A 27,900-nucleotide genomic window follows, 5' to 3' on the forward strand; every position below is an offset into this window, starting at 1 on the left:
ATTGCTTATGCAGAAAAATGATTGTTGTAATAAAGTTCGGTACACTTCATTAACAAAACTAATTCTGGCTATCAGTGTCTAAAATACTTAATATGCAATTTACAATCTACTATATAAAATATAAATATATGTATATATATCCAAACCATAACCGATGTTCATTATTATTGTAGCTGATATGCAAAAGGTAAAACGTATAGAAATAAATGCTTTTTTCTTTAAAAAAAAATGTAAAAAGATGTAACTACGCAACACATTTATTCAGGGTTATCGACAAGTTGAGTACGTTTTAACTCTAACTCGGTCACCATACGATTAACGTCTGCAAGGAAACGATTTCGTAGAATGGGATTAGTTGCTTCATCGGCATCCTTTCTACGTTTTTGAATAGAAGACTCCAACTCTGAAATAAACTCACGAACAAGTCTATTTTGTCGTTTATTTTCGCGAGTCTCATCGTCAGCTTCATTTTCCTCTTCTTCTTCTTCTTCCTCCTCTTCTTCTTCTTCACTAGCAGATTCTTCACCTGCGGCACGAGGTTCTGCTGTTGACTCCCGAGTATCTTGACTAAGCTCAAGCATACCCTGTTCAATCTGTCCAGCCAAATCGTCCTCATCCATACCATCAAACATATCAGTTTGCACGCTTTGGTCGTCCCGATCGATGCTGGTACCACGAAGTCCTGCCATTCCATCAAACGATGTATCCTCTGAAAGAGCGATGCTTGAGTCACGAGCCAATTGTGCTTGATCAATCAACTCATTCGATGTACTTTCAGCGCGTTCATCCATTGCAAGCAATCGGTCAACCTCATTTTCAACTGCTTCGATTGTTCTGTTCGAAACACGTTTTCGAAATCGCTTCTGCCGCACCCAATGCATTGGCGTCGTCAATCCATGTGGATAAATGTAATCAGCTTGCTTTAACTGAGTATTGAGAACAGAATTTTCGTGCTCGATTCTTTCTGTAGCTATCAACATTTGACAGATGTCAGCAGCCTTGAAGATAACTTTTTTGTCGAATGATTTATTAGATTCTATGATGCATGGCAAATCAACTAACTTCGCAGCGTACAAATGACCATTAACATGAACAACCGCTCTTCTTTGATCTAACTCTGTTAATAATAATATAGTGTAACCAAGTCATTACCTTTGAACTTCACCCATATGTCTGCACCTCGTCCCACTTCCCTATTTTCAATTGCTTTTCGAACATACTCACAATCTTCACCAGGAGGAAGACGTAATATAATTTGTTCTTCAATATAAGTGTCTTCTTCTCTGTCAGAAGCTTCTGAATCATATCCTAAGCCAGGTTCGCGAACTCTTTTTAACCGAATTTTTGTCAATCGAGGGCCTTTAGGTTCACGTGTCTTGATCTTAATTTTAGGAATTGGGGGAGGAGGACCAGTGGCTGGAGTGCTAGATCGTGAATCATTTGGAGGAGGCTGAACAGCACGAATTTTTAGCTTAACCATTTTCGAAAACCGCCTTTTGAGTAATTGTCGTTGGCAAACGCTCGATTAGCAAGTCGCTAAACCTTCAAGTGAGTCTCGTTATCTACTACTAACGAGCCATAGTGATTTACAACATTTTTTTAATACAATCGTTATCTGCAAACACCTGTCAGCTACGCAGTTTGGTATCTATTTAACGATTCATAGAACTGCGGTGAGTTTCTCTTGCGACCTACAGTATAGCGGTATGTGGTATGTTTAACTAACAATGTATATTTGTTACTATAAGAAGTCCATTAGTATCGATCACCGACATAGCTAAACTACTGAACTGAGGAACAAGGTTCGGCAGTAGCCCTATTTATAGTATTCAGATAATAAAAATATTAATAGATTATTATTAAGGTCAATCTCAATACTGTTTCATACAACGATGAATGATTAGGACATGTGTCATATAGTGATACTCAACGTAGTGTATCCTTGAGTAATGTATTGTTGACAACACTACTTATTTATCCCACAGTAAACAATGTAAATAAAGCGCGAAATTGTTGATCGATGCAAAGGTTAAGGTAAAAAGGGTTTTCAATGTAGCTAGGAATCCGGGATTTACTCACTTATTATACCATTTGTAGCATACTAATCATATTGAGTTAGCATATAATATAATAACAACGAATGTTTGACAAGGCCACTAGCGACAATTGTATAATACGTGAAAACAAATCACTTTAGTTATTTAAAGTTTTCTAACATAGGAACATTATTAATTGTAATTACATTTAAAACTTTTGAAATCTATCACAATAAAAAGCGATTGCAAAAAAAAAAAAAAAAAAAGGAAGCAACACAGATGATGTGCATTGTAACAAATAGATCAATTACGGTGAACAACTTTAATACAATACAACTAACAACGATAAAACATTCATTTGAAAAGGGGAACAATTTTTTTCATTCGTAACAAAAATAAAGCAAATTATTCATGAAGTTATAAGGGGCGTAAAAAACTTTGGAGTAGGCCGAAAAGGTTGATCATTAAATCACTAGATTAACGGGAAAAGCTTACAACTTTTTTAAAAAAATAAAAAAAAGGAAGAAAGAAAAAAGGTAAAAAAAGTTCCAAGAGGAAAGGAAGCACACGAAATAAAAGACTACTATAGAAAAAAAAACACTCAGGACATTAATGATCAATGAAGAAAACCCGCTTAAAAATTTCTTTTCTTCTTTTGGATTTACTAGGGAAAATTGAAGCTGGGGATAAAAATAATGCCTATGGATGAATGTCGGTCAAGTGAGGACTATGACGAGAAGGGGGTAATCTAAAACGCTCGGTCCATCCAGTTTGTTCTTGCCATTTTTGTGAATAGGAGTCAACGGCTTTAATAGCGTCAGCAATTTGAGATGGATTGAACTTCTTTGACATGTTGTGAATACTCTCATCAGGTCGCAAAGTAGCTCTACCTACCATCAATAACTCTTCATCGGTTACGTTGGGAATACCAAGTTCCTCAAGGGTAATGGGAAGATGACATTTTGCCATAAAAGAAGCAAGATTATTGAAGTCTTCCAACGGCCAATCCTCCAAAACAACTTGAACTAAGGTACCGTAAGCAACCTTTTCACCATGCATTAAACGATGAACGGGACCGTGGATGGCGGTCATACCGTTATGGATGGCATGAGCAGCAGCAAGACCACCGTTTTCAAAGCCTAGACCAGACATCAATGTGTTGGCCTCGACCACGTTCTCAAATGCCTCGGTACAAACACCGCGAGTGTTGGAAAGAATAGCGCTCAGGGCATACTTTTCAAGAGTGTCTTTGCAAGCACGGGCAATGTAACGGCCAGCAATGGAGGCCACACCTCCGGCAAAGGAAGTGGAATTTGAGCGAATAACGGATTCAGTTTCCACCCAGGTGGACAAAGCATCACCAATGCCACTAATAAGGAAGCGGACGGGAGCGCGAACAATCACATCGGTATCGATGAAAATGAGGTTGGGATTAAGGGGGTAAAAGCTGTATTTTTGGAATTGACCGTCAGGAGTGTAAATGACGGAAAGAGAGGAAGTAGCGGCATCAGAGGAGGCAGTAGTAGGACAAATGATGGATGGAAGATTCATGGAATGAGCAATATACTTTGCGGAATCCATGGTTTTACCACCACCAACTCCAATGATGACTTGAGTATCATCAGGGCACTGTTTGCGAAGTTTATCCAGTTCCACCAAGCTTGCCTCGCCGCCAAAGACCAGTTTGGTGACAGTCATTCCGTTTTGAGAAAGAGAATCGACAATTTTATTGGCACAAATGTTCCATACGTTCTGGTCGGCAAGCACGACAGCTGATTTAGTGGCCCATTTTTTGACATACATATAGGATCTAGTGAAGGCATGACGACCCTGAACATACTTTTGAGGAGAGGTGAAAATGCGATCTTTGGATTCTTCAAACTCTACACCAACTTTGTGAGGCGTCTCCGTTTCAATAGGAGCATAAAAGCGTTTGCCCCAACGTTGTGCAACGGCATTGGAAGAGGCGAGCGCAAATACTTTAGAGTTCCTGTGGGCGAGGGAAACGAGAGGGAAGCGAGGGGTTGCAGCGCAAAGACGAGGACCAATCATTATGAAGGAAGTTCAAAGACTAGCTAAGCGTTACGAATAGAAATCGAATCAAATCGAAGAAAAGAGAAATACAAGAATAGGCGTGTGGAACGGTTCTTACCTTTCTTGAAATTTATTTCGATACAGAAGAATCCTTATTTAAAAAGAAAAAGGAAATAGGTAAAGAAGCACAAGTAACTAAGAAGGAGAGAAACGCAATGGAACAGAGGTCCAAAAAGAAAAAACAACTATATGTGTATATATATACTTGTTTGCGGAATCAATAGACAGTCGAAAGATCACGAAAGTTCCAAGAATGAACGGGATATATGATCTCGGCTGGCCAAAAAAAAAGGGATCGACGTAGTCAATGGTGATTGTCAAAACTAGAATCAGCCGATCGACGGTAAACGGGAAGAGTAGGAAGAATGAAAAGAGAAAAAATATTTAAAAATTAAAGCAACGAAAGTTGATTAAAAAAATAATTAAAGAAAAGAAAAAAAAACCCAAGTGGTAGTGAAAACTTGCTATGGTTTTATTTTACAATGGAAAAAGCAATTCTGTTAAAAAAAGAAGAGAAGAGAAGAGGTGGATGGATGGATGGATGGATGGGGGAAATATGGAAAACTGCGAAAGCAATAACCAAGAGCAAAGAATTCAGCGCTGCCCCTCTACATATAAACTTGATGAGAGGGCGATGACACCACACATATCCACCGCAATTGCCAGTTCCCCACTGCGGAAGCCAAACCCAAGCAGACAGGAAAATAACGTAACAAAAGATGAGGCAGGATAAACCCATGACTCGTTGGTCTCATAACTGCGTCATAGGGGCAAGAAAGACAACGTGGTATGCAGTACAAGACAAAAGCTTACTTGCTGAAAATCTGGGGAAATATATACAACAGCAGTCATTCGCCAGTTCCTTAATAAACGCTCGCTAAAATGACGCGACAAAAAATGAGGAGACAGGGATGAGCAGTGCCACTCAACGGCGAGGGAAAATGGGAAGAGTGGAGAGAAAGGCGGGGTCCTGCTACAATTAGAAAGCATTTGAAGAAAAAAAAGTGGATAAAAAAAAAACAAACAAATAAACAAACATTAAGAGAGACGAATAGTGGGGAGAGTGGTACAATTAGATTGTTTCTCCCCAAGATGGATAGATAATTTTACTGGTATCTGCCCCACCTTTTCCCATTGTCTCATTGAGATCCCCTCCATTCCAGCCCCAGCATTCTTCCTCTAGTCTGCAGTATGATTTCCCTGCTCCTCTTCCTCCAAAAGTTTTAGTGCCGACTTTAGATGATGAATGGCTGTCGTTGTGTCTTCGTAGTCTAATGCACTGTATGCATAGCGTGCATGACTTCGAGCAGATTGGATAGCCTCCAAGGCGGAAAACTTGTTCAAGGGGGAGGCTTTAGTCGGTTGAGATGGCCTTGATAGAGGGGCATTTGTTCTTGTTGTGGCTAAAGTTGACTTGCTGGAAAATGCTACTGACGGATCGATGGAGGTGGAGGTGGTGGTGATTGACGTAGGGGAGGGAGGCCGATGCCCATCTGATGTTTGCTTTGACTCAGGAGATAAACTTTGGATATGCGAGGAAGAGCGAGTGGAACGAGTAGGATCTATTGTTGGCAAATTTTCGGTTATTGATGTAGTTGAGGGGAACGTGGTAGGCTCATATGAATGGGAAGGTGAATTTAGTTGTGGAGCAGCCGGTGTTGAAGACAACGATTTTACGTCTGCTTCTACATTAGGCTCGGAAGATACGGCTGCAGACTTTGTAGGAGAGATGGAGAGCGATGCTGCTGGAGATGTAGTGGGGAGAGCAAAAGATGTTTCATGAGAAGCAGAGGCATTCGTTTCAACGGCGGCTTCTTGCGTAGGTAGGGTTGTGGAATTTGTGGAAGATTGCTGTAACTCCTCGGTCGCGTGGTTTGAGGGTGTTTTGGCCTTTCGTTGGGGATTTGCGACTTGGAGCGCACGTAACTTGCAAAATTTGATTGACTTGGTAATCTACGTAGCAATAGGGGTTAGTAGGGAACAAAAAATCGTTATAAGCATCATAAAGCATCGTTGTATAATACAAACGAGAGAGAAAAATACCGATAGGAAGGAAATCCTCAGAATGGCAAAAGAAGAAACGAGTCGAAAAAAAAAACACATGGTAATGTGAATTGGAAAAGACGATTTTGTTTTTGACAAAACAAAAATAAAAAATAAAAAAATTTCCAAAGAACCTTCATTTTTTCATTTTTGTTGATCGTGGTTTTCTTTTTTTTTTCTCCTAAGTTCTGCTCGTTACTCTTTTTCATTCCGTCTCACTTGCTCTCGCTGTTTTTGACTCACGTACCTGTTCCGTAGGTGGTCCCCAGATTCTCGACAACTCTAGAAAATCTCGGGCTGCCAAATACGCTTGCACATCTGGTTTCCCGTTTTTGCTATTTCTTTCGGCCTGGACAAGAACTTCTAGGGAAAACGATTCAACATACGCCTTTGCACTAGTCTCGTCACTCACATTCTCATTCTCGCCCAAATTTTTACGTAACTACACACGCCATAGAGCGGTTAGTACCACAGAAACATTTACATAGTTGGTCTCGTAATCCAAAAAAAAAAAAAAAGAGAAAAAACCCTCGCCAACATTTAAAAAAAGGAAAAGGATGTTTTCTAAACTTACATCTTCTAAATGCTCAATGAGTGACAGCAGGAAATCCTTGCATTCGTTGGAAACACCGTGTGAGCTGGAAAGCGCCATTTGAGCTGCCCAGTATAGACCTAGTAATAGTACAAGTTAGTGAATCAAGCAAATGAATATCTCGAATGATGAAACAAATTCCTTTGTGCTTATAATAGGGTGTATTATGGAAAGTAGTATTCCCTCTAGCGAAATGTAGACTATGAAAACTTCATCAACGTAAACAAGAGAGAAAAAAGGTTTAAGTTATTTTTTTATTATTTTATATTTTTCTTTCTCCAATTTTTTTTTTCATACACCCTTCCATATTACAAATTCATCACTTAGCTACTAAACACTTACTCCAATAAGCTATGACAGGATTGTGTGCCTCAAGTTCATTGAATCGTCTCACAAACGGTTGAATGGATTGTAATTCCTTCGGTATAGTATCTATTTGTATCATATTTTGTCAAATATCTCTCCTTTCAAGTTTCTGTACTTTTGGTTTGACAGTTGGTGGATTACAGATACCAGCTACATGATATAAAAAGGTAGATGAAGGTTAGGTCTACTCAAGTATTAAAACCATCAAGTCAATTATTCAAAAAACTCTAGTACTAATAGTTTTGACGTACAAACACTTTCTTTTCATTTGAGGGGAATCAAGTCGCATCGTTTTCATCGTGCATTTTTTGTGCCCCGCTATTCAGATTTTTCTAGTGTCTTGACATACTCTACCTATTCTATATCAAAATGATGATTTCAATAAGCCTTATAACTCATTGATTGACTAAAACCTATTATTTCTTCTAAATTTTCTCGTGACATATGCTCACTCAAACCTCACACTAAAGTGGTTGTCGCCGTAAACCTCTCGATTTTTCCATTCACCAACTACTTCCCATTGCATCGATCATTTGTAGCTAGGACGTATTTCTTATTTCATTTTCGCCAAACGGTTTCTATTTTTTTTTATTTCTTCGATTTTCATTTTCCTTTCTTTCATTCACCTTACTACCCTTAAAAATACGCTGGACAAACTACACATCATTATGCTCTTCCGTATTCCAACTTTATTTACGCTCTTTTTGGCTTGCTTCAGCCTTGTATCCGGCGTCTTTGGCTACTCACCAATGTTTGGATCCAACACGATTGAGTTAAATTCCAAAAATTTTCGTAAATTTGTAAAAGCAAAGGGCCCATCTTTAGTTGTCTTTTATGCTCCGTGGTGTGGTTATTGCAAAAAGCTTGTACCTACTTACCAAAAATTAGCCAGCAATCTACATTCACTCTTGCCGGTTACTGCTGTCGATTGTGATGCTGATCAGAATAGGGCCGTTTGCTCTCAATACCAGGTACAGGGCTTTCCCACTATAAAGTTGGTTTATCCATCTTCCAAAGGATCTTCTCTTTCCTCTACTGATTACAACGGTGATCGAAGTTACAAGTCTCTCCAAAAATTCGTCTCTGATTCTATTCCCAGTAAAGTCAAAATTTTGACTTCTGAGGCAAAAACTCAAAAATTCATCCAAGATGCTCAAAACTCCTCTAAGGTAATTCTCATTTCTCAAAAAATGAAGCCGACTTTGCTGTACAAATCTCTTTCAAATGAGTTCTCGAGCTTACCTTTTTCATTTATGCCTGCAAAAGCTAATGTGAATGATCTTTTCAATATTTCTGCGTATGTTGACACCTCCGATTTACCCATATTATTCATAAAACACCCCAACAATGGAACATCTTTTTTTTCAAATTCCTTAAATCGGGATTCTATTGTTGAATTTTTACAATCTTCAATTAAAGATAATAATTTTTCAGAATACTTAGCAACTTTTTGCTCAAAAAAATCCTGCATTATTACAATTCAGGATAAGGACTCGGATTCTGGAATAGACGAATCTATTAGGAAAAAGTACCCAAAACTTCACTTTGTACGTCTTGGTCGAAATACAACAGTAGCCGAAAGACTTGAAGATACATTGGACCTTGGTTATAGTGACACTTTTCTTCTCAGTCTTAAGAAATCTCATTATAATGCTAAGCCCTATGGAAAACCTTTACGCCGTTGGTTGGAAGATATCCAAGTACAACAAGCAGGACCTTCAGTGTCTTTGCCAAATGACCTCTTATCAAAGATTAAATAAACACACTTATTGTAATGTAATTTTGCACTTTGCAGTACAATATGTTACTCTCTTTCTACTCACTCGTTCTCGTCATTGCATTTTATATTTTGTGTGAAGCTTTCCTTTACATGAAGCTTAAGCACTTTTAAAAGCTATTTTTTATTTAATTTAAAATAAAGATGTTATACATTCGTATAATTCCTTTTTGTCTCCTTCCTTTAATGAATTATTATGCTCGTCTTGCTAATTTTATATTTCAAATACAGATTCACTAAATGAAACTTAAATAAAGCGTTTATAAAAAGTTTGAGAACGATTTTCTTTACAGAAAAAATTATTTATATAATACACTATAAAAGATATTATGTTTATCTATAGACAAATTACTTCATAATTAAGACATTAACAAAAATGAGCGATTTCAACTGCTCTTTGGGGGCAATAAAGCTTCTTCTTTGTTCAGTTGCAACTTCAAGTTTTCAGGCAAATCAAAACGTAGACGGAGAACTTCATGAATGTTCATTTCACTAAAACCTGCTTTACGCTTGTCTTGCATGACTGCTGGAAGAACGTCAATTCTAAATGTTAACAAACTTTCTCTCCTAAAAGATATTCACTTACTTGACCATAAGTAAACTTAATAATTGAAGTATCAACTTAAATTTCGCATCAACGGTATCAATTCCCCAACTAGTCAAAGTAGAATGGAAAAAATTAATATCACTAGATAAAGTCAGTAAATTAATCACTTTCGATAAAAAACAAAAAATTGTGCGTACTTTTGCAACAACAAAGCGCCAGCCGCTGTGACTTTGGAACGAAAAGCAAAACTTATAAGCATTGCAGCAAGCATTGTTGCCGTCTTTTGTTTTAAGGCCAATAACGAGGGATCATAAGGTCCTAATCTATGATATAGGTTTTTTATATAATCTAAATAATTTTGAACATTCCTAGTCATTGATTGACGAAGCTCGGTAGAAGAATCAATTTGTTCTTCTGTCATAGCATAAGAAATTTGCCTATACGGACTTAAAATAATTTCCAAATGGTCTCCTAGTGCATGCACGGTCGCGTAAAATACATCATTAACGGCACATTCAATAACGGAGATTGAGGAACTTAGAATGTTAACCGTTTCTCTTCGAGATGACGCGGTCACTCCAGTAAACGGAATCACTATTGACATTAAATATGCAGAAAAATATCCCATAATTTTCTTACATTCCCTAATGTCCACTAGGTAATGAAGATCCAAGTTTTTCGACTTATCATGTGAAGAGATGTATGATTGTATAGATGAAAGCTCCTTGAATACATAATCTTCGCGTATCAGTTTATCCAAAAGGTTCACAAGCGAAGATATTACAACTGACAAATCTTGGCTTGAAATTAAGATAGACGCCCTATTTAAAGCCTCTGCATGCCAGCCAATAAATGAATATACTTTTTCCGAATTAAGATGGCTATGGTTTTTTTCAATGGTAATGTAGTCTTCAGTAATGAATGAACCACTTTGTATTAGATTTTCCTGAATGTCAGCAATCCTCAAAAGGAATCCTTCAGTTTTTGTATTAAATTGGGAATGGACTCCGGTAGGCGCAACCATATTGCCTTGTAGAGGAGTCATCAGTGATCTTAACAGACCGGGCTCTGGAGTTTCTAAGCGAATTTTGTAGCTTGTATATTTGTATAAACTTAGTCGAAATAAAGACCGTAAGGAATGTTCCTCACGCTTAAGATAATCATCAACTTCAATAAACGGAACCAGTAAATCTTCCATATATTGATTTAAAGCAAGAGAGAGGGGGGAATTATCGGATACCGAAAACCCTCGATTTTCTAAAATCGTTTTAAGATCGGCAACAAGTTTTCTTAAAGAAGAAACAACTGTCTGGAGTGTCCTCAAATATGCAAGGTTTGACTTCCCTTTAGCAATCTCCATCACTTCTTCTAACCTATTTTGAATAGACTGACCAAAAATTCTTTGAAAGAAAGTTTGGAGAACCAATTCGGGATTAGGGAAAACACGTTTAATGACCGCGCAGTCACCTTCTATAACAGAACATAATTCACTAAATAAAGAAGATAGTGTTTGAATTAGCGGTGGTATTTTCTGCGTTGGATCTGGCAAAATCAGCCATATAGGGTCTTGTTCTAAACCTTGACGAGATTGAACCTTATCAGCAGCAATGAAGAACTCATGCTGATTAACGAATTCACGTACGACAGATGCACCACCATTAAACTCCTGAAGTATGGTGCCAAAAGATGCCATACCCTTCCAATTGGGCTTTCTGTATTCGTTGTTAAAAAATTTTAAAAAATTTGTCTCTAAAAACTCGGAAAATTTTTCAATTCGTGCCAGCGTTTCGCTCGAATCAGGAAGATCAACTTCATTAGCAAGCGCTAACAATTGTCTTGTCCTTTGCGCACATAATAGCATTTTGTCGTGATTATTGGTACGAAAAAAATCCATGAGGGTTTGTGGTTTTCCAGACCGAAATTCCAAATAATACCTCAACAATTCTGCTGAAGATAAAATTCTTTTACGGTTATTTTCCGCCCGTTCTAATTCTTGGCCAGCATCAACTAAACCGCTGCGCATGTCATTAACGTTATCTTCCAAATGCCTTGATAATTCGAGGACCTGTGCAAATTTTTCACGTAGATGATTAGATTTCTGGTGATACTCATTTTGAACTTGCTTTGATGCTGAAGCATAGTCACGTATCCTATCACCAACTCTAGACTTTAGCCGATTCAATTCATGAAGGCATGCCGCAAATGATTTGATAGACCCATCAATTGAAGATACTGAAACATTCTGTTAGTAAATCATACCTATATAATAAAATATGTAACGTATAGTATTCGAGGTATTATTTTTTTGGGCTATTATAACTGTGACAGAAGTAGGAAAACCATAAATCGAAAGTAAACCCAAAATAACAATAAGCTCCAGCGATTAAAAAAAAGCTTTTGAAATACTTAGGACACGAATGAAGAGGAAATGGTTTCGATACAAAACAAAATATTAACTTACATTTTTTAGAACCATCATTTTGGGTCTCGTAAAGGGACTCAGCAAACTTCTCTACGAACTCGGTAGAAGGAATTCCTTTCTATAATCTGTTAGTTGAGAAAAGGGCAAAAACGGGATTCGGTTACATTGTCATTTAAAGAATTTAATAACTTTATCTGGGAATCATTCAACGCGTTTTTTGTAGACATGTCTTAATAGACAAGAAATTTTAAATCTACAATTCTCGAATAGAAAAGTAATGATCAAAGTTTCCTTTGGTTTGTAGGTGATGGGTTATCACTAGGTTCTATGAAGTGGGTCATAGCGAGAGCATAAGTGAAATAAGTAAACCGAACGTGTCATGAGAAACTAATTAGGTCCAATTTTTATATAATGGTACAAACTAATTGCTCATATTTATTTTCATAATTATTTTTTCTACTACTCTGACACAGCTACTCAATATATTTTAAACATAAACCAGATCATCTCTAGAAAATTGCCAAAATCCGGTTTGATTCAACAGACAAAAATATGTAATTTAATCACTAAGATTGTGATAAAGGATGAATTTTTAAATAGTGAAGGATAATACACATTCATCCTTTTCTTCGTCATGATAAGTTCTTTCATAATAAATCGACAAATTAAAAAACAGAATGCGATTCCACGAACAAGCAAAAAAAAGTAAACATTTTCAATCATCTTCATAAGCTTCTGATCCATCAGTAAATTCAGCATCCAAATCGGAATCACTGAGGACCGATTTTACAGTTGTGTGATGCCTCTTGTTTTTACGTACCACTTTAGGAGGAGAGGAAGTTTTTAATTTCTGTGAATTAACGTTCATTTTTTCTCCGAGCTTTCTACTTTCACGTTCATCACTTTCTGAAACATGGCCTTCATTAATTGCATCAACAACTTTATCAATCCATTCTTGTGAAAGAGCGGTAATTCCATCTAAACTGTTGACAATGTCATCTTCTCCTAATCTGTTTTTTATGTTTTTTAACATTCTAGGAGTAACACATCCCCAGTGTTTCCATGCCCAACTCTGAAATCTACCAGAATCCACAAAAGTCCCGAATCGTACAGTTCCAGCCAGTATTTTTGACCTAAATTTTTGTCAGTAGAAAAGAAATATCTCTACAATATTAGACATGTAAATAGCGTTCTGTGATGGTTTCCAATCGCCTGCCACGAAATCGCTAAAAACAAATGAAGCAATTTTATCGAAAGTACCATCAGCTGTACTGAATTTGCGCTCATATCTCAATTGTTTTCAGTTTATGCTAAAACCTTACCGACCACATAAAGAGCCTTTGCATTTTGCACGGTTGTTGGGTGCAATTTCTATGCGATATCCACTTCCACCCTGTTCCATTAATGTGCAATGTTCGTACTGTAATTTCTTCAATACTTCTTAATGTTTCGAATTGAACTGAAGATAGAATAAAATTACAAAACTTAAGTTTATTTTATGATCAATCTTGATAAATGCAGCTCCTGATTCTCAAGTTTGTTTAAAAAACAATATGGGGATTCCAACAGATAGAAACTCGTGATGATATTTCTCAGTAGAAAGCTAATGTCCAAAAATATGAAGATATTTCAATATCTTAACCTTAAAATTAGTTCGAGGGAAATGCCAATTTTGCTTAATGTCAGCTTTAAAAGAAACTAAGCCAATTCTTAGCTATTATAGAGATAATAACAACATCCCCGAATACAGTATAAAGGATATAGCGTGTAACATTGACTCATTGAAAGCCATGATTAGCAAACGAACACCTTCTTACAGTGTATTATCTACATGGTGGATGGGATTGCTACCCGATGTTTTGACAACAAGGGGTGATTTTATACCAGTAACGTAGTAGCGTTTAATTTCTATCAAAAGGAACTCTTCGATGAAAAAAACAGTTGATTAAAATCAATATAAGTAAATAAATCGTGAAATATCAGACCTTATTCTAGTTAGTATGAAGTAACTTGAATCTTTGGATAAATTTTACGCGTTCAATCTTGATCTGATAATTTTTGTCTTACATCATGCTACATAGTGTAGAGCTGGGAATTCTAGATTATACATTCAAATCTTGTCAAACATTTGCGCTTTAAGAGCCTTTTTTATTCCTTTCATCTTTAAAGTTGTTTTTTTTTTCTTTTTTTTTGAAATTGCAGGTTCTTTTACAATAGGTGCTTTGTCAGGTCTTAATCAACATTATTTCCTTTTGAGCATCTTCTTTTTCATTCGTTTATTTAAATTAAATATATCAGGTCTCTTAATTGATTATTGTTCCTAATAACTTGGCAAGTGGACCGAAATATCTTCATGTACTCTGATGATTTTCCAATTGAATTTGATCCAATGCCAAGTGCTTGCTACTAAAAGCGTTTAGCTTTAAAGATCAAGTTAACAAAAAGACGAAGACAATTTTATTAGAATTTCTTATTTTGTTGTATTAGAGTACAATGAAATATAAACCTTTGACATATAAGCACTCCATTCGAATGATTGTTCAAAAAGATACCTTTCTTTTTCATCTTTTTGCTCAAGTGCTTGTAATGTTTGCATTATTCTAAAATACCGGTGTGTTTTATGATTCGTTGTTCTGGTTAGCAATGCTAGTTGTGTTATAATACATTGCGTTGAGCATCACCATATGCACATGTCCTAATCATTCATCGTACCATGTATGATACGATATTGAAATTAATCTTAATGACAACCTATTAAAATCTATGTTATCTGAATACCATAAATAGGGTACTGCTGAACCTCGTTCCTCAGTTCAGTTATAAGCTGTATTAGTGATAGGTAACATTATAACCTAGATAGTATAATACCTGTACTCAGTCGCTACTTATATTACCTGCGTTTCGTAATATAATAGGTCACAAGGAAAACTCACCGCAGTTTACGTATCGTTAAAGCAGATATCAAACTGCGTAGCTGACATTAAATATGAACAAACATTGTTACACGGTAATTTTGCAATTTTGGCTCTGTGTACAACAAAATTATCTGATCTTCACCAACTTTGTCACATCACCCAGTTTATGAAAACTTGGCTAGTTTTGTAGTGAATTTTGTATTTTCTTAGGTTTGTATAATATAGGAATCAACCACCGGGCTCAAAAAAACTTACTGGTGTTTGAATTGCAAGTTTCCGTTTGAAACTTTTGCCCATCCCGTTATGTATTATTCTTCCCAATAGTGGATTTATTTTATATCATTATACCTCTTTCCAATTATTTTTTGCTTTTTGAGACGATTATTCTTGTTTCTATCCGCAGTTTTGTTTTGTTTTTTGGAAATTACTTCATTGAATTGACATTTACAAAAATATCATTTCCATATCTCAACTCATCGTTCCTATACTATGATTTCTCATGTACTCGTTAAGGATACGTCTTGTTTGAAGGTTCGGACTAGCTATAAATGTTTTGTCAAATACTTCCCGAAATGCTCTGTTCAAAGTTCCTTCCATTCATACGATGAGTTAGCTTTCTCAAGGAGGCTATATAATCTACCAAGGACATTACTTAACTCTCGATATTACAGCAATCATTCTCATGGGCTAGTCCATGGATCAAAATCGCCTCCTTCATCACAATTTTTAGTACCCTCGTTTCTCCAATTTAATGGACAACTGAAAGCTCTTTGTAATAATTCAGCTTTTCAAGCTCTTCCTATTAAACTTTCCGATCTACAAAAGCATTGGCCCTCTTTAAAACCCCATCCTTTGCCTCCAAAACGAGTTTCCCTGGGCATCCCCTCTATTTCCAATCCTCCTGTAGATACCGTTATTTCTGATTCTCCTACTTCTCCTCATCCTCCTTCTTTTGTACAACCTCATCCTCCATATGGTATTTTTGCGGCCCCTATCCTTGATGTACGAGTTCTCACTAACCCTGGTGCTGTCAAAAGAACTTATAATTTATGCTTAGATATCTCGAAGTACCCTTTACTTGAAGGGAAAGATTGGAAAATAGGAGGTTCCTTTGGTATTATGCCTCCCAATTCAGATGCTGAAGTCTTGCATTTAGCACACTTACTGAAGATACCTCAGCACGAGCTGTATGTTACTAAAGTTCTTCGGACCAATGGAGGAAGATGGCCCACTATCTGGGGAGAAGATAAGCCACGTTGTCTTTATACGTCTTTGTATCATATTTTCAAGTGGTGTAGTGATTTTATTTCTAAACCGCCAACGAAATCACTTATCCGTCTCTTAGCTGAACATACGTTGAATCCCGTTGAAAAATCTGTCCTTTTAGCTCTTTCCGATTTCAGGCAGGACGAATCTTACTGTCGTATATGCACCCAGAGTTGTGTCACTCTCCCTGATATATTGGAGGCTTTTCCTAGTTGCCATCCTCCTGTGGATCATTTAATATCCGCTCTTCCGCAGCTAATGCCACGTTGGTATTCCATCTCCAATGATCCAAGTCTGGCAAATAAACGCCTTGAAATGGCTTTTACTGTCCAAGAGTACCATTCGCCTAATGGACAGAGTAGGACCGGAATTTGCACAGGATTTCTTGAAGACCTTGCACTTGCATTCTTGAAAGCAAGACACGATGGTTCTTTAGCAAATAAGAAATTTACTGTTCCCATGTTTCGTGGAGTACAGCAAAACCCATTTGCAAAAGAGTTTCACAATGATGGACCTATGTGTTTAATCGGCGCAGGTGTTGGTATTGCACCATTTCGCGGATTTGTGCAAAGGAGATTGGCAAATGCAGCGTGTACAGGAAAGGTATGGATAATTCAGGGATGCAGAGATCAAAAGCTTGACGAACTTTATCATGGTGAATGGAACACCGTTCCTGGCCATCACAAAAACCCAAAGTGTCGCGCTAAAAAGTTAGTCGTGGAGTCACGGAATGGCAGGAGAGAGTATGTTCAAGATGCTGTCCGTAGACACGGAGACGTTATTTGGGACGTTTTGAGCCATAAAAATGGAAGGATATATCTTTGTGGTTCCGGAAATTCCTTCGTAAGTGAGATAGAAAAGGCGTTAATGGATGTAGCTATGAAATATGGGAAACTTTCCAAAGAGGAAGCCCAAAAAGAATTAAAAAATTGGCAAAAACCTATGAATTGTAAATTAATTAAGGAGGTATGGTAATTTTCCTACCATGAAAAATACTTCATAATTACACTCATTTTCAATTTAGGTATCTGTTTTTTTAGAGTTTTCAATGTGATTATTTATTATGTTAATAAAAGTACTGTATCATTTCATATTTGGTTTGTTCCCTTGCGTTTTTAGTGCTACACATATAAAATAAAACAGACTTGAGGATTATCATGCAAATCTACCAAGGTTCTATACGTGTTTTTTGGAACGGGCATCAAGATAGCTAAGCTTATCAGATTTGCCAAGTTTAACAACACGGCTGCGACCTAATTTGGAGAGAACTTCTTGCGCTGATTCTGTTACATCAGTGCAATTCCTGGGAATCAGAGGTTCTGCTGAAAAGCGAATGCGAATTTCGAACGAAACTGTCAACAAAACGGAACGTGCAAAACTCAAAAGGGAAGGAACCGGTAGGGTAACACAGGGAGGAAGATACTTTATATACAAAGGGAAAATCCTATCTGTTTCCTTAGCAGAATCAAAGCACGGTGTAAACTGACATAAAGCTCTTCCATTTGTACAAACACCCTAAAATGATCAGCCCTTTGTTTTCTTAGGAAAACACAAGTATATGTAATATTTCACTTACCTCTGGAAATAGAATTACGACAGTTCCTATTTTTGATGCCTTTGCAGCAACTTTAGCAAGAGGTTTAGCATCAGTAATCTTTAGTTTCGAAGGGCTAAAGAAACACGACCAAAAATAAGCCTGAGCACTAATAATTGAGACATTCGAAGTTTTTGAGTCACACACAGCAAAAGTACAGTTATATAAACAAGACAACACAAGTACATCCAAAGGGCTTGAATGATTCACTGCCAAGATATCACCCGGTTGAAGGCTATCACCCTGAACGAAACTTCTACTCATGATTAGTTTCTGAAAAATAAAAAATGTAAGATGCACGAGGGACTTAATGGGCATACCCTGAAGTTGACTTTGATAATTTAAGACATCCAAAACATAAAAGGAGTAAACGGGAGAGACTCGAATCAATAAAAAAACTAAGTTTCGGCTGTATAGATAGTATAGGTTTCAAAAAACAAGACCAGAGAAACCATAATGTTACAGAAATGATGCAAAGAGGAACTCGCAATATCATAACAACAACTATAAGGATCCATTTAAAATTAAATCCACTAGGAGTTTCTGTATTTATAGGATGGAATGGAGCTATGCCCGTTCCCGGATCTAAAAGGGTTAATGAATCTGCATTAAAGTCATTTTGTTAAGAGAAATTGACAAACACTCGATCTTAAAGTCAAGAATCATAATACAAAATAATTGGCTTCTATTTTTTGCTTTTATTTTTTTTTGCGTTCTATTTAAACAACATTTATGTGAACAATCAAGCATTTAAAGTATTGCATATTCTTACCTCTCCAGCGAGTAAATTTCTCCATTTCACAATGAAAATGATAAAATATTACAAATATTATTTTTAGTAGAGTAATATGGATTTCAGTCGTAAAAATGAAGTAGTGATTTCAAAGTGGTAGCTACTAAGATTCACTTCTAGGTTTAAGTGTTGCTTTGACCATGACTATATACTATATGCATTTGTTCCACCATTTGAGGATTTTGGATTTTTCATTAATGTTGCATAAAAAGTATTAAAACACTTTTGCACGAGCATTGTTAATTGTAGTAATACTGATACTATTATCGCGTACGACTATAAATATCAAAATGTCCGGTAGGCGATATAGTCAAATTTCTCAACAAGAAGGATCTAGCAGTAGTGATGATAGTGATTCGCAACAAAAAAAGACAAAACGTACTGTTGCTCACCGAAGCCCAAATACTACTTTAAATGGCATGCCTCGCGTAGATTCACGAGCGAGGCCTAATGAAAACAGTGGACAATCCAAATCTAGCAACGGAAGAGTAGACACTGACAGAAAAATGGATCTTTTGCGCAAAAGGAGTAACCTTGTACATCAAACCCTGCTTCTTGAGAAAGAGGTGAGGGTTAGACGAAATGCAATTAACCAACGCGACGATTCGTTTTTAAGCGGATTTATAAAATCATTATTAGAGATTGATTCCTCTGTAGTAATTTATAATACCGAAAACCCTGATAATCCTAAAACAAAGCAAGTTATGCCATCTGCTGAACCCAAAAAACATGTTAAATTGAATTCGTCCATATCATCCATTCGTTTCACACAACATGAATTTGAAGCGGAATCCGAGAAAATCATTCATCATTCTCTTAAAGGAGATATAGAATATCTCCCAAGCTTCAAATTTTTACTAGAAATTAAGGTCCGAACAATCGATTATGCTCTTTTATTTATTACTTATAAAATCCCGCATTTTGCTAGAAAAGAGCTCAGTAGTTTTTCGGACTCTGCAATACAATGTCTCGATATAGTAGCTCTTTTGAGAGCGTTCTCATTATTTGCCCACCATTACTCATATCGCTGCAATACGTGGTTTTATTTATCAAAGCATATGAAAAAAGTGGCATCAGCAAACATGGACGCTCAATGTTTCTATGTTCAAAATTCCTTTTACAAAATTACAATACTTTATGAGATAAAATTTGATGATCTTGGTTTTGTACAACCTAATTACTGCATCTCTTATATACTAAAGAATCAAAATGAAAAAATTGTAAGCATCACATCAAAGTTGCTTAATCAATTAGACAAACGTTTTTCGGAATTTGTATCGCTTTTCGGATTCAGAGAAGGTTCACTACTATTATTACAGGCATTATTTAAACCTCATTTGGGGTAAGAAGGATAAATTGATATTTTTAACATGGTTTATTGAAGCTAAATGTTAAAGCGGAGAAGGGGTTGCATATTCAACTTCTTGTTTAATTTCCACCTTGGGTATTTCAATACTATTGAGCACTTGGTGCAACTGAAAAGAAGTGTTATCTTTCTTAGAACTATCATTGCTTTTCGTGTTCAAGCCAATAGCTTTCGTAATTTTAGTGGAAGAAGTAATCTTTGTTTGTTCGGAAGATTTTTGTTTTGAAGTTCTTTTGGCAGAATGGGACTTGAGTTTCCAACTTGGAGCATCTAATAAAGGCTTCAGACGTCTAATAGCAATTTGAAGGTCTCCTTGTACAACCAGGTCGCATAAGTTCAAAAAATCTTTCGTAGGTTCGTCATAATTCAACCAAATAACATTTCCCTTCTGTTTATGCACACAGTTGCTCATTTCCTTGATAATTCTTTTGACACCAGGGATTTTACAAGAAGTACCAGCAACAATTAGACAGTCAGGGCGGGACTTTAAATCTTGTGAACAGACCGAACCAATAGATTCGGAATCCGGATGTATCTCATTGTACAAAACAATCCGAGGACGAAGGCAACCCTCGATAACTGATCTTTTTCCTGCTATACGACGAACCTCGTTCTCGGTTTTACAGTCAGGGCAAACAGTAACACCATTTCTATCAAATATATCTGGATTAAATTTTTTCAAAAAGCTGCACCTTGTGCAACTTACAACTTCCAGTGTCCCGTGAAGAGGAATCGTGGTAGGCCAAGGGGCAGACTGCGGCAATGGAATACATGTTTGAAGGCCCTCGAGTCTGGTTTCTAAAAAATCAATATTTTGTGTGTATAAACGTAACAGCTTAGATTCTTGGGCTAGTTGAGATAAAAATAAATGGAAATCAGTGGGGCGTGCATTATTAGAAAGCATATGTAGCTTTCTAATCATTGCGTGAAAGATGTTAACACTCTTAAGATCTCTGTAAACAGATCCATCAAACAATTCCTTCCCGGAGCAGTTCAATTTATACTCCGCACGAAGGGAGGAGAAAAGACCCTCAGAGGAACGGAAATCAGGAATTCCAGCATCACAAGAAATTCCAGCACCTGTTTAAACGTATTAGTAAATGAGCCTTTGTACGATTATAATATTTAATTTTTTTTTTAATCCCACTTTTTTTTTAAGTGAAAAGTTAAAATAAAAGAAGGAAAACCATAAATAAGCAACATACCAGTAACAACGACTATGCGCTTTGCCTTGCGAATGGCAGAAACTAAAGGAGATAAATCGACATTTTCATTGCCTGTATGAAGTCTAAGTGGAAGCTTGGAAAGTAATTGCTGCCTTTTCGAAGCATTTTCAGAAGATTGGCATTTTCTCTTCCTCGACTCCTGTATTAGAGGGACGTGCTCCTCCACTTTCATACTAAGCTACGTAAATTTGGAATTTTTTAAATCCAAAAAGTTGAGTGCATTAATTAAAATATATTAAAATCATTGAACTCTTCGACTTCTTCCTAAAATGGAATGGTTGAGGAATTAAGTTGTGATTGACGGTTAGGCGGTTGTGTCTACGTACGTTTCGAAAGGCCGTTGAAGGACAATTATATCGCTTGAAAGACTCAATTTCGCCATGTCTTTGTATAACAGTAATCGCAATTTTTTTCTCTATTCACTTTTAAAAATGCCGTTGAACCAATGTTTATTTAGAGTACTGATTTTTTTGTTTTTACCCATTTAATAAAATGTTCAGACTAGAAAATCAGCTTTCATGCTGACATTAATAAAAAGAATAAAATTAAGTCTTCAATAATCCTTCTGAGATTTCTCCTTCTATCAATATATAAATTGTCTAAATAGTCAAATGAAATAAATAAATATATACAGAAACTGGTAATAAAAATATTAAAACAAAAAGGGATTGCAAAAATTTAAAAAAACAATTGAAGTTCCATTTTCTTAAATATTGGGAAAACTTTCAAGAGTTTTAAGTACAGTATTTTTCCTTGACATTTAATTGAAAAAGTTGGAAGGTGAAGTCTTTCATAAAATTCTCAAAAAAATAACAAAACCAATAAATATATCTTTGAATCTTTGGTAAAATATCCATGCAGTTAAAAAAATTTAGTAAAACCAATCGGTCAAATTTTTAATTAGTTTATTTCTTTCAGAAACTATTGTTTTCTCTGTCTCGATTCCCCTCTCAATTGTAATTAAAGAAGTAAATAAATACATTATGTTTTCATGAACAATTGAAACAAAGAAGCATACGTTTATGTGAAAAGTTTCGACGTTTTTGTGTAAACTATTTAACGTTATGGGATAGTAAACAATAAAATATATAGAAATTTTTTGAAATTAATGATCTTTAAATTTAATAAAAGCATGCGAACTGAAGCATTTTATGAAATACGAATTTGCCTTCACGTTTTGCACAGTTAATTTGAAAATGAAATAAAATCTGCAGACTTGCTCGGAAATACGAACCGGAAATGAAAATTGTAAGCTAACTTAATTTCCATGGAGTGAATGAGAATAGCTCGTACATTTTATGGCAAAGGATTTTTTTGTTTGTAAAGGTCTTGCATTTTCGCAAAAATTGAGAGTGGAAATTGCATGAGTAAAAATAGTGAATCCTTCTCAAAAGGTAAATTTTATTAATAAAAAGGGACTCTGGAGAAGTAATTTGATACCAAAATCACCTGCATTGCCTGGCATTTCATTTATAGTGTTGCATATTTTTGCACTATTAATTTCTGCCAACAACATAGTAATTTCAATTAATAGCCTTATAGGCATACTGCTTATTCCTATTAATCCTTTGTTGCTTCACTGTTAATATCCAGATATATATTTAAAAAAAAGCATTTTAAGCTTTTAAAAGAGAGTCTGCAAAGGAGCGCCTACTTTGTGGACGTTCTCAACATTTAACATTATATAAATTTTCTGGAGTAACAAGAATGGAGCCTGAACATTCGAATTATGATTTAAAAAATCATCCTACGAGCGTTCAAGAGTCTACTTTAAATGGCTCTGCAGTAACTGATCCTCAGTTTGGAAATACAACAAATTCTCTACCTAGCATGAATGGCCTGTTAAATCATGAAAATTCTTTCGCTTCGCAGCAATCTTTATCGTCTTCTGCCTTTGATGATTCTGAAATCGTAACCAGCACTGCTAATAGCACAGTTGTATCTTCTGCTTTGTCTACCCCTAAAATTGACGATGCGCAAAACTCTGACGATGTTAGAGTAGATGGTACAAGACGTTCTTCAAGGGCTAAACGACCCGTTTATCGTGATTTCTCTTATACTGAAATTGACGAGCATGAAATTCCGATTCCTAAAAAACGAAAGAGCAAACCTGCACCAAAGCAAAAAAAGTCTGTGGCTAGCGATGATGAAGACGCATATGATAAGAGACATAGATTCAGTATTAACTCTGCTTCCGGAACCGAAATCCGTACTTCATTGCGATCTTCAAAAGGTAAAAGCGTCAACTACAATGAACAAGAATTTTACGACGACTTCGAGGACGAAGAAGAGGAAGTAGAAGAACAGGTCGAAGAGGAATATGAGCCTATTATTGATTTCGTTTTAAATCACCGAAAGCGAGCGGATGCACAAGACGATGACCCGAAGTCTAGCTATCAGTATTTAATTAAATGGCAGGAAGTTTCCCATCTTCATAATACTTGGGAAGATTATTCTACGCTTTCTTCTGTGAGGGGCTACAAAAAAGTCGACAATTATATAAAGCAAAACATCATTTATGATCGCGAGATTCGTGAAGATCCAACTACAACCTTTGAAGATATCGAAGCTCTGGATATTGAACGCGAACGTAAAAATATGCTTTTTGAAGAGTATAAAATTGTCGAACGCATAGTAGCTTCTGAAACTAACGAAGAAGGAAAAACAGAATACTTTGTAAAGTGGAGGCAGCTTCCTTATGATAATTGCACATGGGAAGATGCCGACGTAATTTATTCTATGGCACCAAATGAAGTTTATCAATTCTTGCAACGTGAAAACAGTCCGTATCTCCCTTATAAAGGTGTTTTCTATAACACCCGTCCCCCGTACCGCAAGTTAGAAAAGCAACCATCTTACATTAAAGGGGGGGAAATCCGTGATTTTCAACTTACTGGTATAAACTGGATGGCATATTTATGGCACCGGAATGAAAATGGTATTTTAGCAGATGAAATGGGTTTGGGTAAAACCGTGCAAACTGTGTGCTTTTTATCTTATTTAGTCCATTCTTTAAAACAACACGGTCCTTTCCTTATTGTCGTACCGCTTTCCACTGTTCCGGCTTGGCAAGAAACATTGGCCAATTGGACACCTGATTTGAATAGTATTTGCTATACAGGTAATACGGAATCTCGTGCTAATATTAGAGAGTATGAATTCTACCTTTCTACGAATTCTCGCAAGCTTAAATTTAACATTCTACTTACGACCTATGAGTATATATTGAAAGATAAGCAAGAACTCAACAATATTCGCTGGCAATATCTTGCTATCGATGAAGCTCATCGACTCAAAAACAGTGAATCATCTTTATACGAGACCTTATCTCAATTTCGGACTGCCAATAGATTATTAATAACAGGCACTCCTCTTCAAAACAATCTCAAGGAGCTGGCATCCTTGGTTAATTTTTTGATGCCTGGAAAATTTTACATTAGAGATGAATTAAATTTTGATCAACCAAATGCTGAACAAGAGCGCGACATCCGAGATCTACAAGAAAGATTACAACCCTTCATTCTCCGTCGCTTAAAAAAAGATGTAGAGAAATCTTTACCGTCCAAATCTGAGCGTATTCTTCGAGTCGAACTATCTGATATGCAAACTGAATGGTACAAGAACATTTTAACTAAAAATTACCGCGCCTTGACAGGTCATACCGATGGCCGAGGTCAGCTATCCTTACTCAATATAGTTGTAGAGTTGAAAAAAGTATCAAATCATCCCTATCTGTTTCCTGGCGCAGCGGAAAAATGGATGATGGGTAGAAAGATGACTCGAGAAGATACGCTGAGAGGTATTATCATGAATAGTGGTAAAATGGTACTTCTTGATAAACTGCTGCAGCGTTTGAAACATGATGGACATCGCGTATTAATTTTCAGTCAAATGGTTCGTATGTTGAATATTCTTGGAGAGTACATGTCCTTGCGCGGATATAATTATCAAAGATTGGACGGTACCATCCCAGCTTCTGTACGCAGAGTTTCAATTGATCATTTCAATGCACCAGATAGCCCTGATTTTGTGTTTTTACTTAGTACCCGTGCAGGGGGACTAGGCATTAACCTAAATACTGCAGATACTGTTATTATTTTTGATTCTGATTGGAATCCCCAAGCAGATTTACAAGCTATGGCAAGAGCGCATAGAATTGGTCAAAAAAATCATGTCAATGTTTACCGCTTTTTATCAAAAGACACAGTCGAGGAGGATATATTAGAGCGTGCAAGAAGAAAAATGATTTTAGAATATGCGATCATCTCTTTGGGTGTTACTGAAAAATCAAAAAATTCCAAAAACGATAAGTATGATGCCCAAGAGCTGAGTGCCATTTTAAAATTTGGTGCTTCTAATATGTTCAAGGCAACTGAAAATCAGAAAAAGCTCGAAAACATGAATTTGGATGATATACTTAGTCACGCTGAAGATCGTGATTCTTCTAACGACGTGGGTGGAGCAAGTATGGGTGGTGAAGAATTTTTGAAACAATTTGAGGTTACTGATTATAAGGCTGAAGACCTAAATTGGGATGACATTATTCCTGAAGAAGAAATGGAACGCATCGAAGAGGAAGAACGCATGCTTGCCGCTCAACGAGCAAAGGAAGAAGAACGCGAACGAAGAGAAGAAGAAGAACGTGAGAATGATGAGGATCATCCTTCTAGAACATACAAAAGAACCACTAAGTCCATCACTAAGCGTCAACAAAGACGTGAGGAAATGGTTCGTGAAAAAGAGATTCGACTTCTTTATCGTGCCATGATCAAATTTGGGTTAGTGGATGAACGGTTTGACACAATAGTCAAGGAAGCCGAGTTACAGGCTACTGACCCGAAACGTATTTATTCTTTATCCGCCGATATGGTTAAGGCTTGTGATGAGGCTGTGGAACGCTTGGGAGCAGATGACACTAAGAATAAGCAACCTAGAAAAGCCATTTTGATTGAGTTCAAAGGGGTTAAAAATATTAATGCTGAAACTGTTACGCTACGTGTTAAAGACTTAACTCACCTGCATCGTGCTTACAAAGGCCTTGATCCTTTGAAACAGATAATTGGATATCCTATTCGAAGCGTTCATAGTTGGAATTGTTCATGGGGTATTAAAGAAGATTCTATGCTTTTAGCTGGTATTAATAAACACGGGTTTGGTTGTTGGCAAGCAATAAAAAATGACCCGGACTTAGGCTTACACGATAAAATATTTTTGGACGAAGCTAAAAATGACAAAGAGTCACGCTATGTTCCTAGTGCTGTTCATCTTGTACGTAGAGGAGAGTATCTTCTTAGTGTTGTTCGTGAACATCCTGATTTGTTTGTCGTTAAGACTGATCAACCAACAAAACGCAAATATAATCGTAAAGCGCCAACTAAATCATCAACTCGGCAAACCACCTTGGATGGTTCTATTAGCAATACAAAGAAAAGTAGTCGTACGAAGAAAAAGAAGGAAGAAGAAACTAATCGAGGCGATGAAACCTCTCCTGAAGGAACAGTGGGAGAAGATGAAGTGGAAGAAGAACCCAGACAAGCTGAACCTCCTAAGCGTGCATTAAGATCAAATAGTGGTAAAGCAGCTTCTAATAAGAGAACAACTAGGAACTCAATGAAGACACATTCCGCGATGGATACATTGACAGCGGTGGCTGCTTTGGACGCTGAGCTTGATAACATGTCTAACGAAAAGGCGAAGGAAGAAGTTGATCATGTTAAATCGGAAAATGGGGAATCAGTAAACGAACCTAATACCGAAGACCTCTCTTTAGAAACCGAAGAAAATACTACCGTTTCTGACATAAGTCCCTTAGTAAAAAACGAGGCATAAGGAGTTAAAAGATGATTTTTTACTGTCTAAGGCTGACGCTGCCTTGTTACTACAAGTGTAACAAAATTCAATAAACAATTTTGGCTTACACATTTTCTTAACTTTATATATATATATTTTAATCAGGGTAATTCTTTACTTTTAAAAAGTTACACGATTTAGAAAATTAATGAATAGACTCGATTTTGGTTTTAAAACACATTACAGAAGAAATTTCACATTCATAACCAGTAACCAAAAGATCTAAAACTAAACACAGAAAATATGATTTTCGACAATAATAAATGAACAGAATTTGAAGAATGCAGCTTAACCGAAAGCAACGTTGATACAATAATTAATAAGTAGATGACTGTCTATAGCAAAGTTATCGTATAGATTACCCACAATTTCATCAGGAGAAGGAGCAAACGATGAATTAACGTACAGTACCTATGGATTATAAGTTAGAGAAAGTTTTGAGTTTGTATAAGCGGACAAACTTACCAAGGAAGAGTTCATCGGTAGTCCAAGCTCTTTCTTTAAAAACCGAGTCACTTTTTCGAATCTTTGACTAGCATTGATTGAAAAAACAGTCTTTCGAAGTAAGGGTGTTCTTCCAATTGCTTTAAATCGTAAATTAACTAAAAATAATGGTTAAACAATTGAAAAATGAAACGTGAAGGCTAGCACTAATTCATTACAAACCTCTTCGATTCTCTTTCTCTCTATATGTGTTGATTATGGTCTCAATGGATGGAAGCTGATTTTCGATATCCTCATTTTGGCTATCTTCCTCAGTAGCCAAGCGTTTTTCGAGTTCCTGTTGATCGACTAATCCCGTCATTAATACCGTTATCGAGAAATCAATTACTCATAAGTACAGAACCAGTATTAAATTAAATCTTCAATTCGTATAGTAGCCTTAATTAATACTTCAATTGATAAAAAACGCTTCTAATTGTAAGCTTGAAGTTTAAGCACACAATGTCTGTTTGGTGTTGATTCGTAACTACTACTGTACACTTAATTTATACTGAGTTAAAATACACATC

General features: G+C 36.4%; 12 protein-coding genes and 13 long non-coding RNA genes across 25 annotated transcripts, besides 2 other annotated features; 13 read left to right on the forward strand and 12 right to left on the reverse strand.

Moving 5' to 3' along the window:
* Positions 1–137: 137 nt before the first annotated feature.
* Positions 138–1,515, reverse strand: taf7 (transcription factor TFIID complex subunit Taf7). Its single transcript, NM_001019082.3, has 2 exons — positions 1,153–1,515; positions 138–1,111 (listed from the first exon to the last, which is right to left on the reverse strand). Exons 1-2 carry the CDS (start codon positions 1,478–1,480, stop codon positions 258–260), a joined length of 1,182 nt encoding a protein of 393 aa, NP_593650.1. The 5' UTR covers positions 1,481–1,515; the 3' UTR covers positions 138–257.
* SPOM_SPNCRNA.2972 lies at positions 290–1,814 on the forward strand. The gene has a single exon (NR_192340.1). It is a non-coding gene; the product is annotated as a non-coding RNA (long non-coding RNA).
* Positions 1,627–1,963: an LONG TERMINAL REPEAT.
* Positions 1,964–2,368: 405 nt separating this feature from the next.
* On the reverse strand, positions 2,369–4,300 carry gld1 (glycerol dehydrogenase Gld1). The gene has a single exon (NM_001019083.3). It carries the CDS (start codon positions 4,086–4,088, stop codon positions 2,736–2,738), a length of 1,353 nt encoding a protein of 450 aa, NP_593651.1. The 5' UTR covers positions 4,089–4,300; the 3' UTR covers positions 2,369–2,735.
* Positions 3,179–3,604, forward strand: SPOM_SPNCRNA.2973. Its single transcript, NR_192341.1, has one exon. It is a non-coding gene; the product is annotated as a non-coding RNA (long non-coding RNA).
* A 230-nt stretch (positions 4,301–4,530) lies between the features above and the next one.
* On the forward strand, positions 4,531–6,953 carry SPOM_SPNCRNA.801. Its single transcript, NR_151179.1, has one exon. It is a non-coding gene; the product is annotated as a non-coding RNA, possible alternative UTR (long non-coding RNA).
* vta1 (Vts1 family protein) lies at positions 4,716–7,265 on the reverse strand. Its single transcript, NM_001019084.3, has 4 exons — positions 7,108–7,265; positions 6,748–6,845; positions 6,421–6,615; positions 4,716–6,083 (listed from the first exon to the last, which is right to left on the reverse strand). The coding sequence occupies exons 1-4, from the start codon at positions 7,208–7,210 to the stop codon at positions 5,310–5,312; spliced, it is 1,170 nt and encodes a 389-aa protein (NP_593652.2). The 5' UTR covers positions 7,211–7,265; the 3' UTR covers positions 4,716–5,309.
* Positions 7,266–7,636: 371 nt separating this feature from the next.
* Positions 7,637–9,235, forward strand: mpd1 (thioredoxin family protein). The gene has a single exon (NM_001019085.3). It carries the CDS (start codon positions 7,800–7,802, stop codon positions 8,889–8,891), a length of 1,092 nt encoding a protein of 363 aa, NP_593653.1. The 5' UTR covers positions 7,637–7,799; the 3' UTR covers positions 8,892–9,235.
* On the reverse strand, positions 9,178–12,197 carry sec10 (exocyst complex subunit Sec10). Its single transcript, NM_001019086.3, has 5 exons — positions 12,042–12,197; positions 11,917–11,995; positions 9,653–11,687; positions 9,495–9,596; positions 9,178–9,451 (listed from the first exon to the last, which is right to left on the reverse strand). The coding sequence occupies exons 1-5, from the start codon at positions 12,102–12,104 to the stop codon at positions 9,295–9,297; spliced, it is 2,436 nt and encodes an 811-aa protein (NP_593654.1). The 5' UTR covers positions 12,105–12,197; the 3' UTR covers positions 9,178–9,294.
* Positions 9,500–10,331, forward strand: SPOM_SPNCRNA.2974. Its single transcript, NR_192342.1, has one exon. It is a non-coding gene; the product is annotated as a non-coding RNA (long non-coding RNA).
* SPOM_SPNCRNA.2975 lies at positions 10,736–11,695 on the forward strand. The gene has a single exon (NR_192343.1). It is a non-coding gene; the product is annotated as a non-coding RNA (long non-coding RNA).
* On the forward strand, positions 11,864–12,215 carry SPOM_SPNCRNA.2976. Its single transcript, NR_192344.1, has one exon. It is a non-coding gene; the product is annotated as a non-coding RNA (long non-coding RNA).
* Positions 12,216–12,222: 7 nt separating this feature from the next.
* On the forward strand, positions 12,223–13,492 carry SPOM_SPNCRNA.802. Its single transcript, NR_151180.1, has one exon. It is a non-coding gene; the product is annotated as a non-coding RNA (long non-coding RNA).
* On the reverse strand, positions 12,382–13,279 carry hpz2 (zf PARP type zinc finger protein Hpz2; the record flags this gene model as incomplete). Its single annotated transcript, NM_001019087.3, has 2 exons — positions 12,382–13,010; positions 13,200–13,279. 2 exons carry the CDS (start codon positions 13,277–13,279, stop codon positions 12,593–12,595), a joined length of 498 nt encoding a protein of 165 aa, NP_593655.2. The 3' UTR covers positions 12,382–12,592.
* Positions 13,493–14,183: 691 nt separating the features above from the next.
* Positions 14,184–14,507, forward strand: SPOM_SPNCRNA.2977. The gene has a single exon (NR_192345.1). It is a non-coding gene; the product is annotated as a non-coding RNA (long non-coding RNA).
* Positions 14,508–14,513: 6 nt separating this feature from the next.
* Positions 14,514–14,857: an LONG TERMINAL REPEAT.
* A 76-nt stretch (positions 14,858–14,933) lies between these two features.
* On the forward strand, positions 14,934–18,472 carry SPOM_SPAC1783.01 (methionine synthase reductase). The gene has a single exon (NM_001019088.3). It carries the CDS (start codon positions 15,282–15,284, stop codon positions 17,031–17,033), a length of 1,752 nt encoding a protein of 583 aa, NP_593656.1. The 5' UTR covers positions 14,934–15,281; the 3' UTR covers positions 17,034–18,472.
* SPOM_SPNCRNA.2978 lies at positions 15,176–16,508 on the reverse strand. Its single transcript, NR_192346.1, has one exon. It is a non-coding gene; the product is annotated as a non-coding RNA (long non-coding RNA).
* SPOM_SPNCRNA.2979 lies at positions 16,638–16,898 on the reverse strand. Its single transcript, NR_192347.1, has one exon. It is a non-coding gene; the product is annotated as a non-coding RNA (long non-coding RNA).
* Positions 17,082–18,563, reverse strand: vps66 (acyltransferase). Its single transcript, NM_001019089.3, has 4 exons — positions 18,425–18,563; positions 17,973–18,237; positions 17,635–17,908; positions 17,082–17,573 (listed from the first exon to the last, which is right to left on the reverse strand). Exons 1-4 carry the CDS (start codon positions 18,447–18,449, stop codon positions 17,235–17,237), a joined length of 903 nt encoding a protein of 300 aa, NP_593657.2. The 5' UTR covers positions 18,450–18,563; the 3' UTR covers positions 17,082–17,234.
* An 18-nt stretch (positions 18,564–18,581) lies between these two features.
* fta2 (CENP-P family protein Fta2) lies at positions 18,582–21,607 on the forward strand. Its single transcript, NM_001019090.3, has one exon. The coding sequence runs from the start codon at positions 18,736–18,738 to the stop codon at positions 19,789–19,791; it is 1,056 nt and encodes a 351-aa protein (NP_593658.1). The 5' UTR covers positions 18,582–18,735; the 3' UTR covers positions 19,792–21,607.
* hst4 (histone deacetylase, Sirtuin family, NAD-dependent Hst4) lies at positions 19,765–21,343 on the reverse strand. The gene is made up of 2 exons (NM_001019091.3): positions 21,017–21,343; positions 19,765–20,891 (listed from the first exon to the last, which is right to left on the reverse strand). The coding sequence occupies exons 1-2, from the start codon at positions 21,207–21,209 to the stop codon at positions 19,837–19,839; spliced, it is 1,248 nt and encodes a 415-aa protein (NP_593659.1). The 5' UTR covers positions 21,210–21,343; the 3' UTR covers positions 19,765–19,836.
* Positions 21,555–22,417, reverse strand: SPOM_SPNCRNA.2980. The gene has a single exon (NR_192348.1). It is a non-coding gene; the product is annotated as a non-coding RNA (long non-coding RNA).
* A 131-nt stretch (positions 22,418–22,548) lies between these two features.
* Positions 22,549–27,199, forward strand: hrp1 (CENP-A chaperone, CHD family Hrp1). The gene has a single exon (NM_001019092.3). The coding sequence runs from the start codon at positions 22,745–22,747 to the stop codon at positions 26,864–26,866; it is 4,122 nt and encodes a 1,373-aa protein (NP_593660.1). The 5' UTR covers positions 22,549–22,744; the 3' UTR covers positions 26,867–27,199.
* On the reverse strand, positions 24,168–26,854 carry SPOM_SPNCRNA.803. The gene has a single exon (NR_151181.1). It is a non-coding gene; the product is annotated as a non-coding RNA (long non-coding RNA).
* Positions 27,055–27,848, reverse strand: atg12 (autophagy-associated ubiquitin-like modifier Atg12). The gene is made up of 3 exons (NM_001019093.3): positions 27,554–27,848; positions 27,353–27,489; positions 27,055–27,298 (listed from the first exon to the last, which is right to left on the reverse strand). Exons 1-3 carry the CDS (start codon positions 27,690–27,692, stop codon positions 27,176–27,178), a joined length of 399 nt encoding a protein of 132 aa, NP_593661.1. The 5' UTR covers positions 27,693–27,848; the 3' UTR covers positions 27,055–27,175.
* Positions 27,156–27,799, forward strand: SPOM_SPNCRNA.804. The gene has a single exon (NR_151182.1). It is a non-coding gene; the product is annotated as a non-coding RNA, possible alternative UTR (long non-coding RNA).
* Positions 27,849–27,900: the final 52 nt, after the last annotated feature.

This window comes from Schizosaccharomyces pombe (genome assembly GCF_000002945.2).
Source record: "Schizosaccharomyces pombe strain 972h- genome assembly, chromosome: I".
Taxonomy (NCBI): Eukaryota; Fungi; Ascomycota; class Schizosaccharomycetes; order Schizosaccharomycetales; family Schizosaccharomycetaceae; genus Schizosaccharomyces; species Schizosaccharomyces pombe.

What these genes read in the sequence shown, in the direction of transcription:
- SPOM_SPAC1783.01 (NM_001019088.3), top strand. Translation starts at nt 15,282, where the DNA reads ATGATTTCTCATGTACTCGTTAAGGATACGTCTTGTTTGAAGGTTCGG.
- gld1 (NM_001019083.3), bottom strand. Translation starts at nt 4,088, where the DNA reads ATGATTGGTCCTCGTCTTTGCGCTGCAACCCCTCGCTTCCCTCTCGTT.
- vta1 (NM_001019084.3), bottom strand. Translation starts at nt 7,210, where the DNA reads ATGATACAAATAGATACTATACCGAAGGAATTACAATCCATTCAACCG. An exon ending in TCCTGTCATAGCTTATTGGA is followed by an intron (nt 6,846 to 7,107) that starts GTAAGTGTTTAG and finishes TACTATTACTAG; the next exon opens with GTCTATACTGGGCAGCTCAA. An exon ending in TCATTGAGCATTTAGAAGAT is followed by an intron (nt 6,616 to 6,747) that starts GTAAGTTTAGAA and finishes TGGCGTGTGTAG; the next exon opens with TTACGTAAAAATTTGGGCGA.
- hrp1 (NM_001019092.3), top strand. Translation starts at nt 22,745, where the DNA reads ATGGAGCCTGAACATTCGAATTATGATTTAAAAAATCATCCTACGAGC.
- atg12 (NM_001019093.3), bottom strand. Translation starts at nt 27,692, where the DNA reads ATGACGGGATTAGTCGATCAACAGGAACTCGAAAAACGCTTGGCTACT. An exon ending in AGAGAAAGAGAATCGAAGAG is followed by an intron (nt 27,490 to 27,553) that starts GTTTGTAATGAA and finishes CATTATTTTTAG; the next exon opens with TTAATTTACGATTTAAAGCA. An exon ending in TACCGATGAACTCTTCCTTG is followed by an intron (nt 27,299 to 27,352) that starts GTAAGTTTGTCC and finishes TATAATCCATAG; the next exon opens with GTACTGTACGTTAATTCATC.
- hst4 (NM_001019091.3), bottom strand. Translation starts at nt 21,209, where the DNA reads ATGAAAGTGGAGGAGCACGTCCCTCTAATACAGGAGTCGAGGAAGAGA. An exon ending in GCGCATAGTCGTTGTTACTG is followed by an intron (nt 20,892 to 21,016) that starts GTATGTTGCTTA and finishes ACGTTTAAACAG; the next exon opens with GTGCTGGAATTTCTTGTGAT.
- fta2 (NM_001019090.3), top strand. Translation starts at nt 18,736, where the DNA reads ATGTCCGGTAGGCGATATAGTCAAATTTCTCAACAAGAAGGATCTAGC.
- sec10 (NM_001019086.3), bottom strand. Translation starts at nt 12,104, where the DNA reads ATGTCTACAAAAAACGCGTTGAATGATTCCCAGATAAAGTTATTAAAT. An exon ending in AAATGATGGTTCTAAAAAAT is followed by an intron (nt 11,688 to 11,916) that starts GTAAGTTAATAT and finishes AGAATGTTTCAG; the next exon opens with TATCTTCAATTGATGGGTCT. An exon ending in GGCGCTTTGTTGTTGCAAAA is followed by an intron (nt 9,597 to 9,652) that starts GTACGCACAATT and finishes GACTTTATCTAG; the next exon opens with TGATATTAATTTTTTCCATT.
- taf7 (NM_001019082.3), bottom strand. Translation starts at nt 1,480, where the DNA reads ATGGTTAAGCTAAAAATTCGTGCTGTTCAGCCTCCTCCAAATGATTCA. An exon ending in CATATGGGTGAAGTTCAAAG is followed by an intron (nt 1,112 to 1,152) that starts GTAATGACTTGG and finishes TAACAGAGTTAG; the next exon opens with ATCAAAGAAGAGCGGTTGTT.
- vps66 (NM_001019089.3), bottom strand. Translation starts at nt 18,449, where the DNA reads ATGGAGAAATTTACTCGCTGGAGAG. An exon ending in TTATCAAAGTCAACTTCAGG is followed by an intron (nt 17,909 to 17,972) that starts GTATGCCCATTA and finishes AATCATGAGTAG; the next exon opens with AAGTTTCGTTCAGGGTGATA. An exon ending in TCGTAATTCTATTTCCAGAG is followed by an intron (nt 17,574 to 17,634) that starts GTAAGTGAAATA and finishes TGATCATTTTAG; the next exon opens with GGTGTTTGTACAAATGGAAG.
- mpd1 (NM_001019085.3), top strand. Translation starts at nt 7,800, where the DNA reads ATGCTCTTCCGTATTCCAACTTTATTTACGCTCTTTTTGGCTTGCTTC.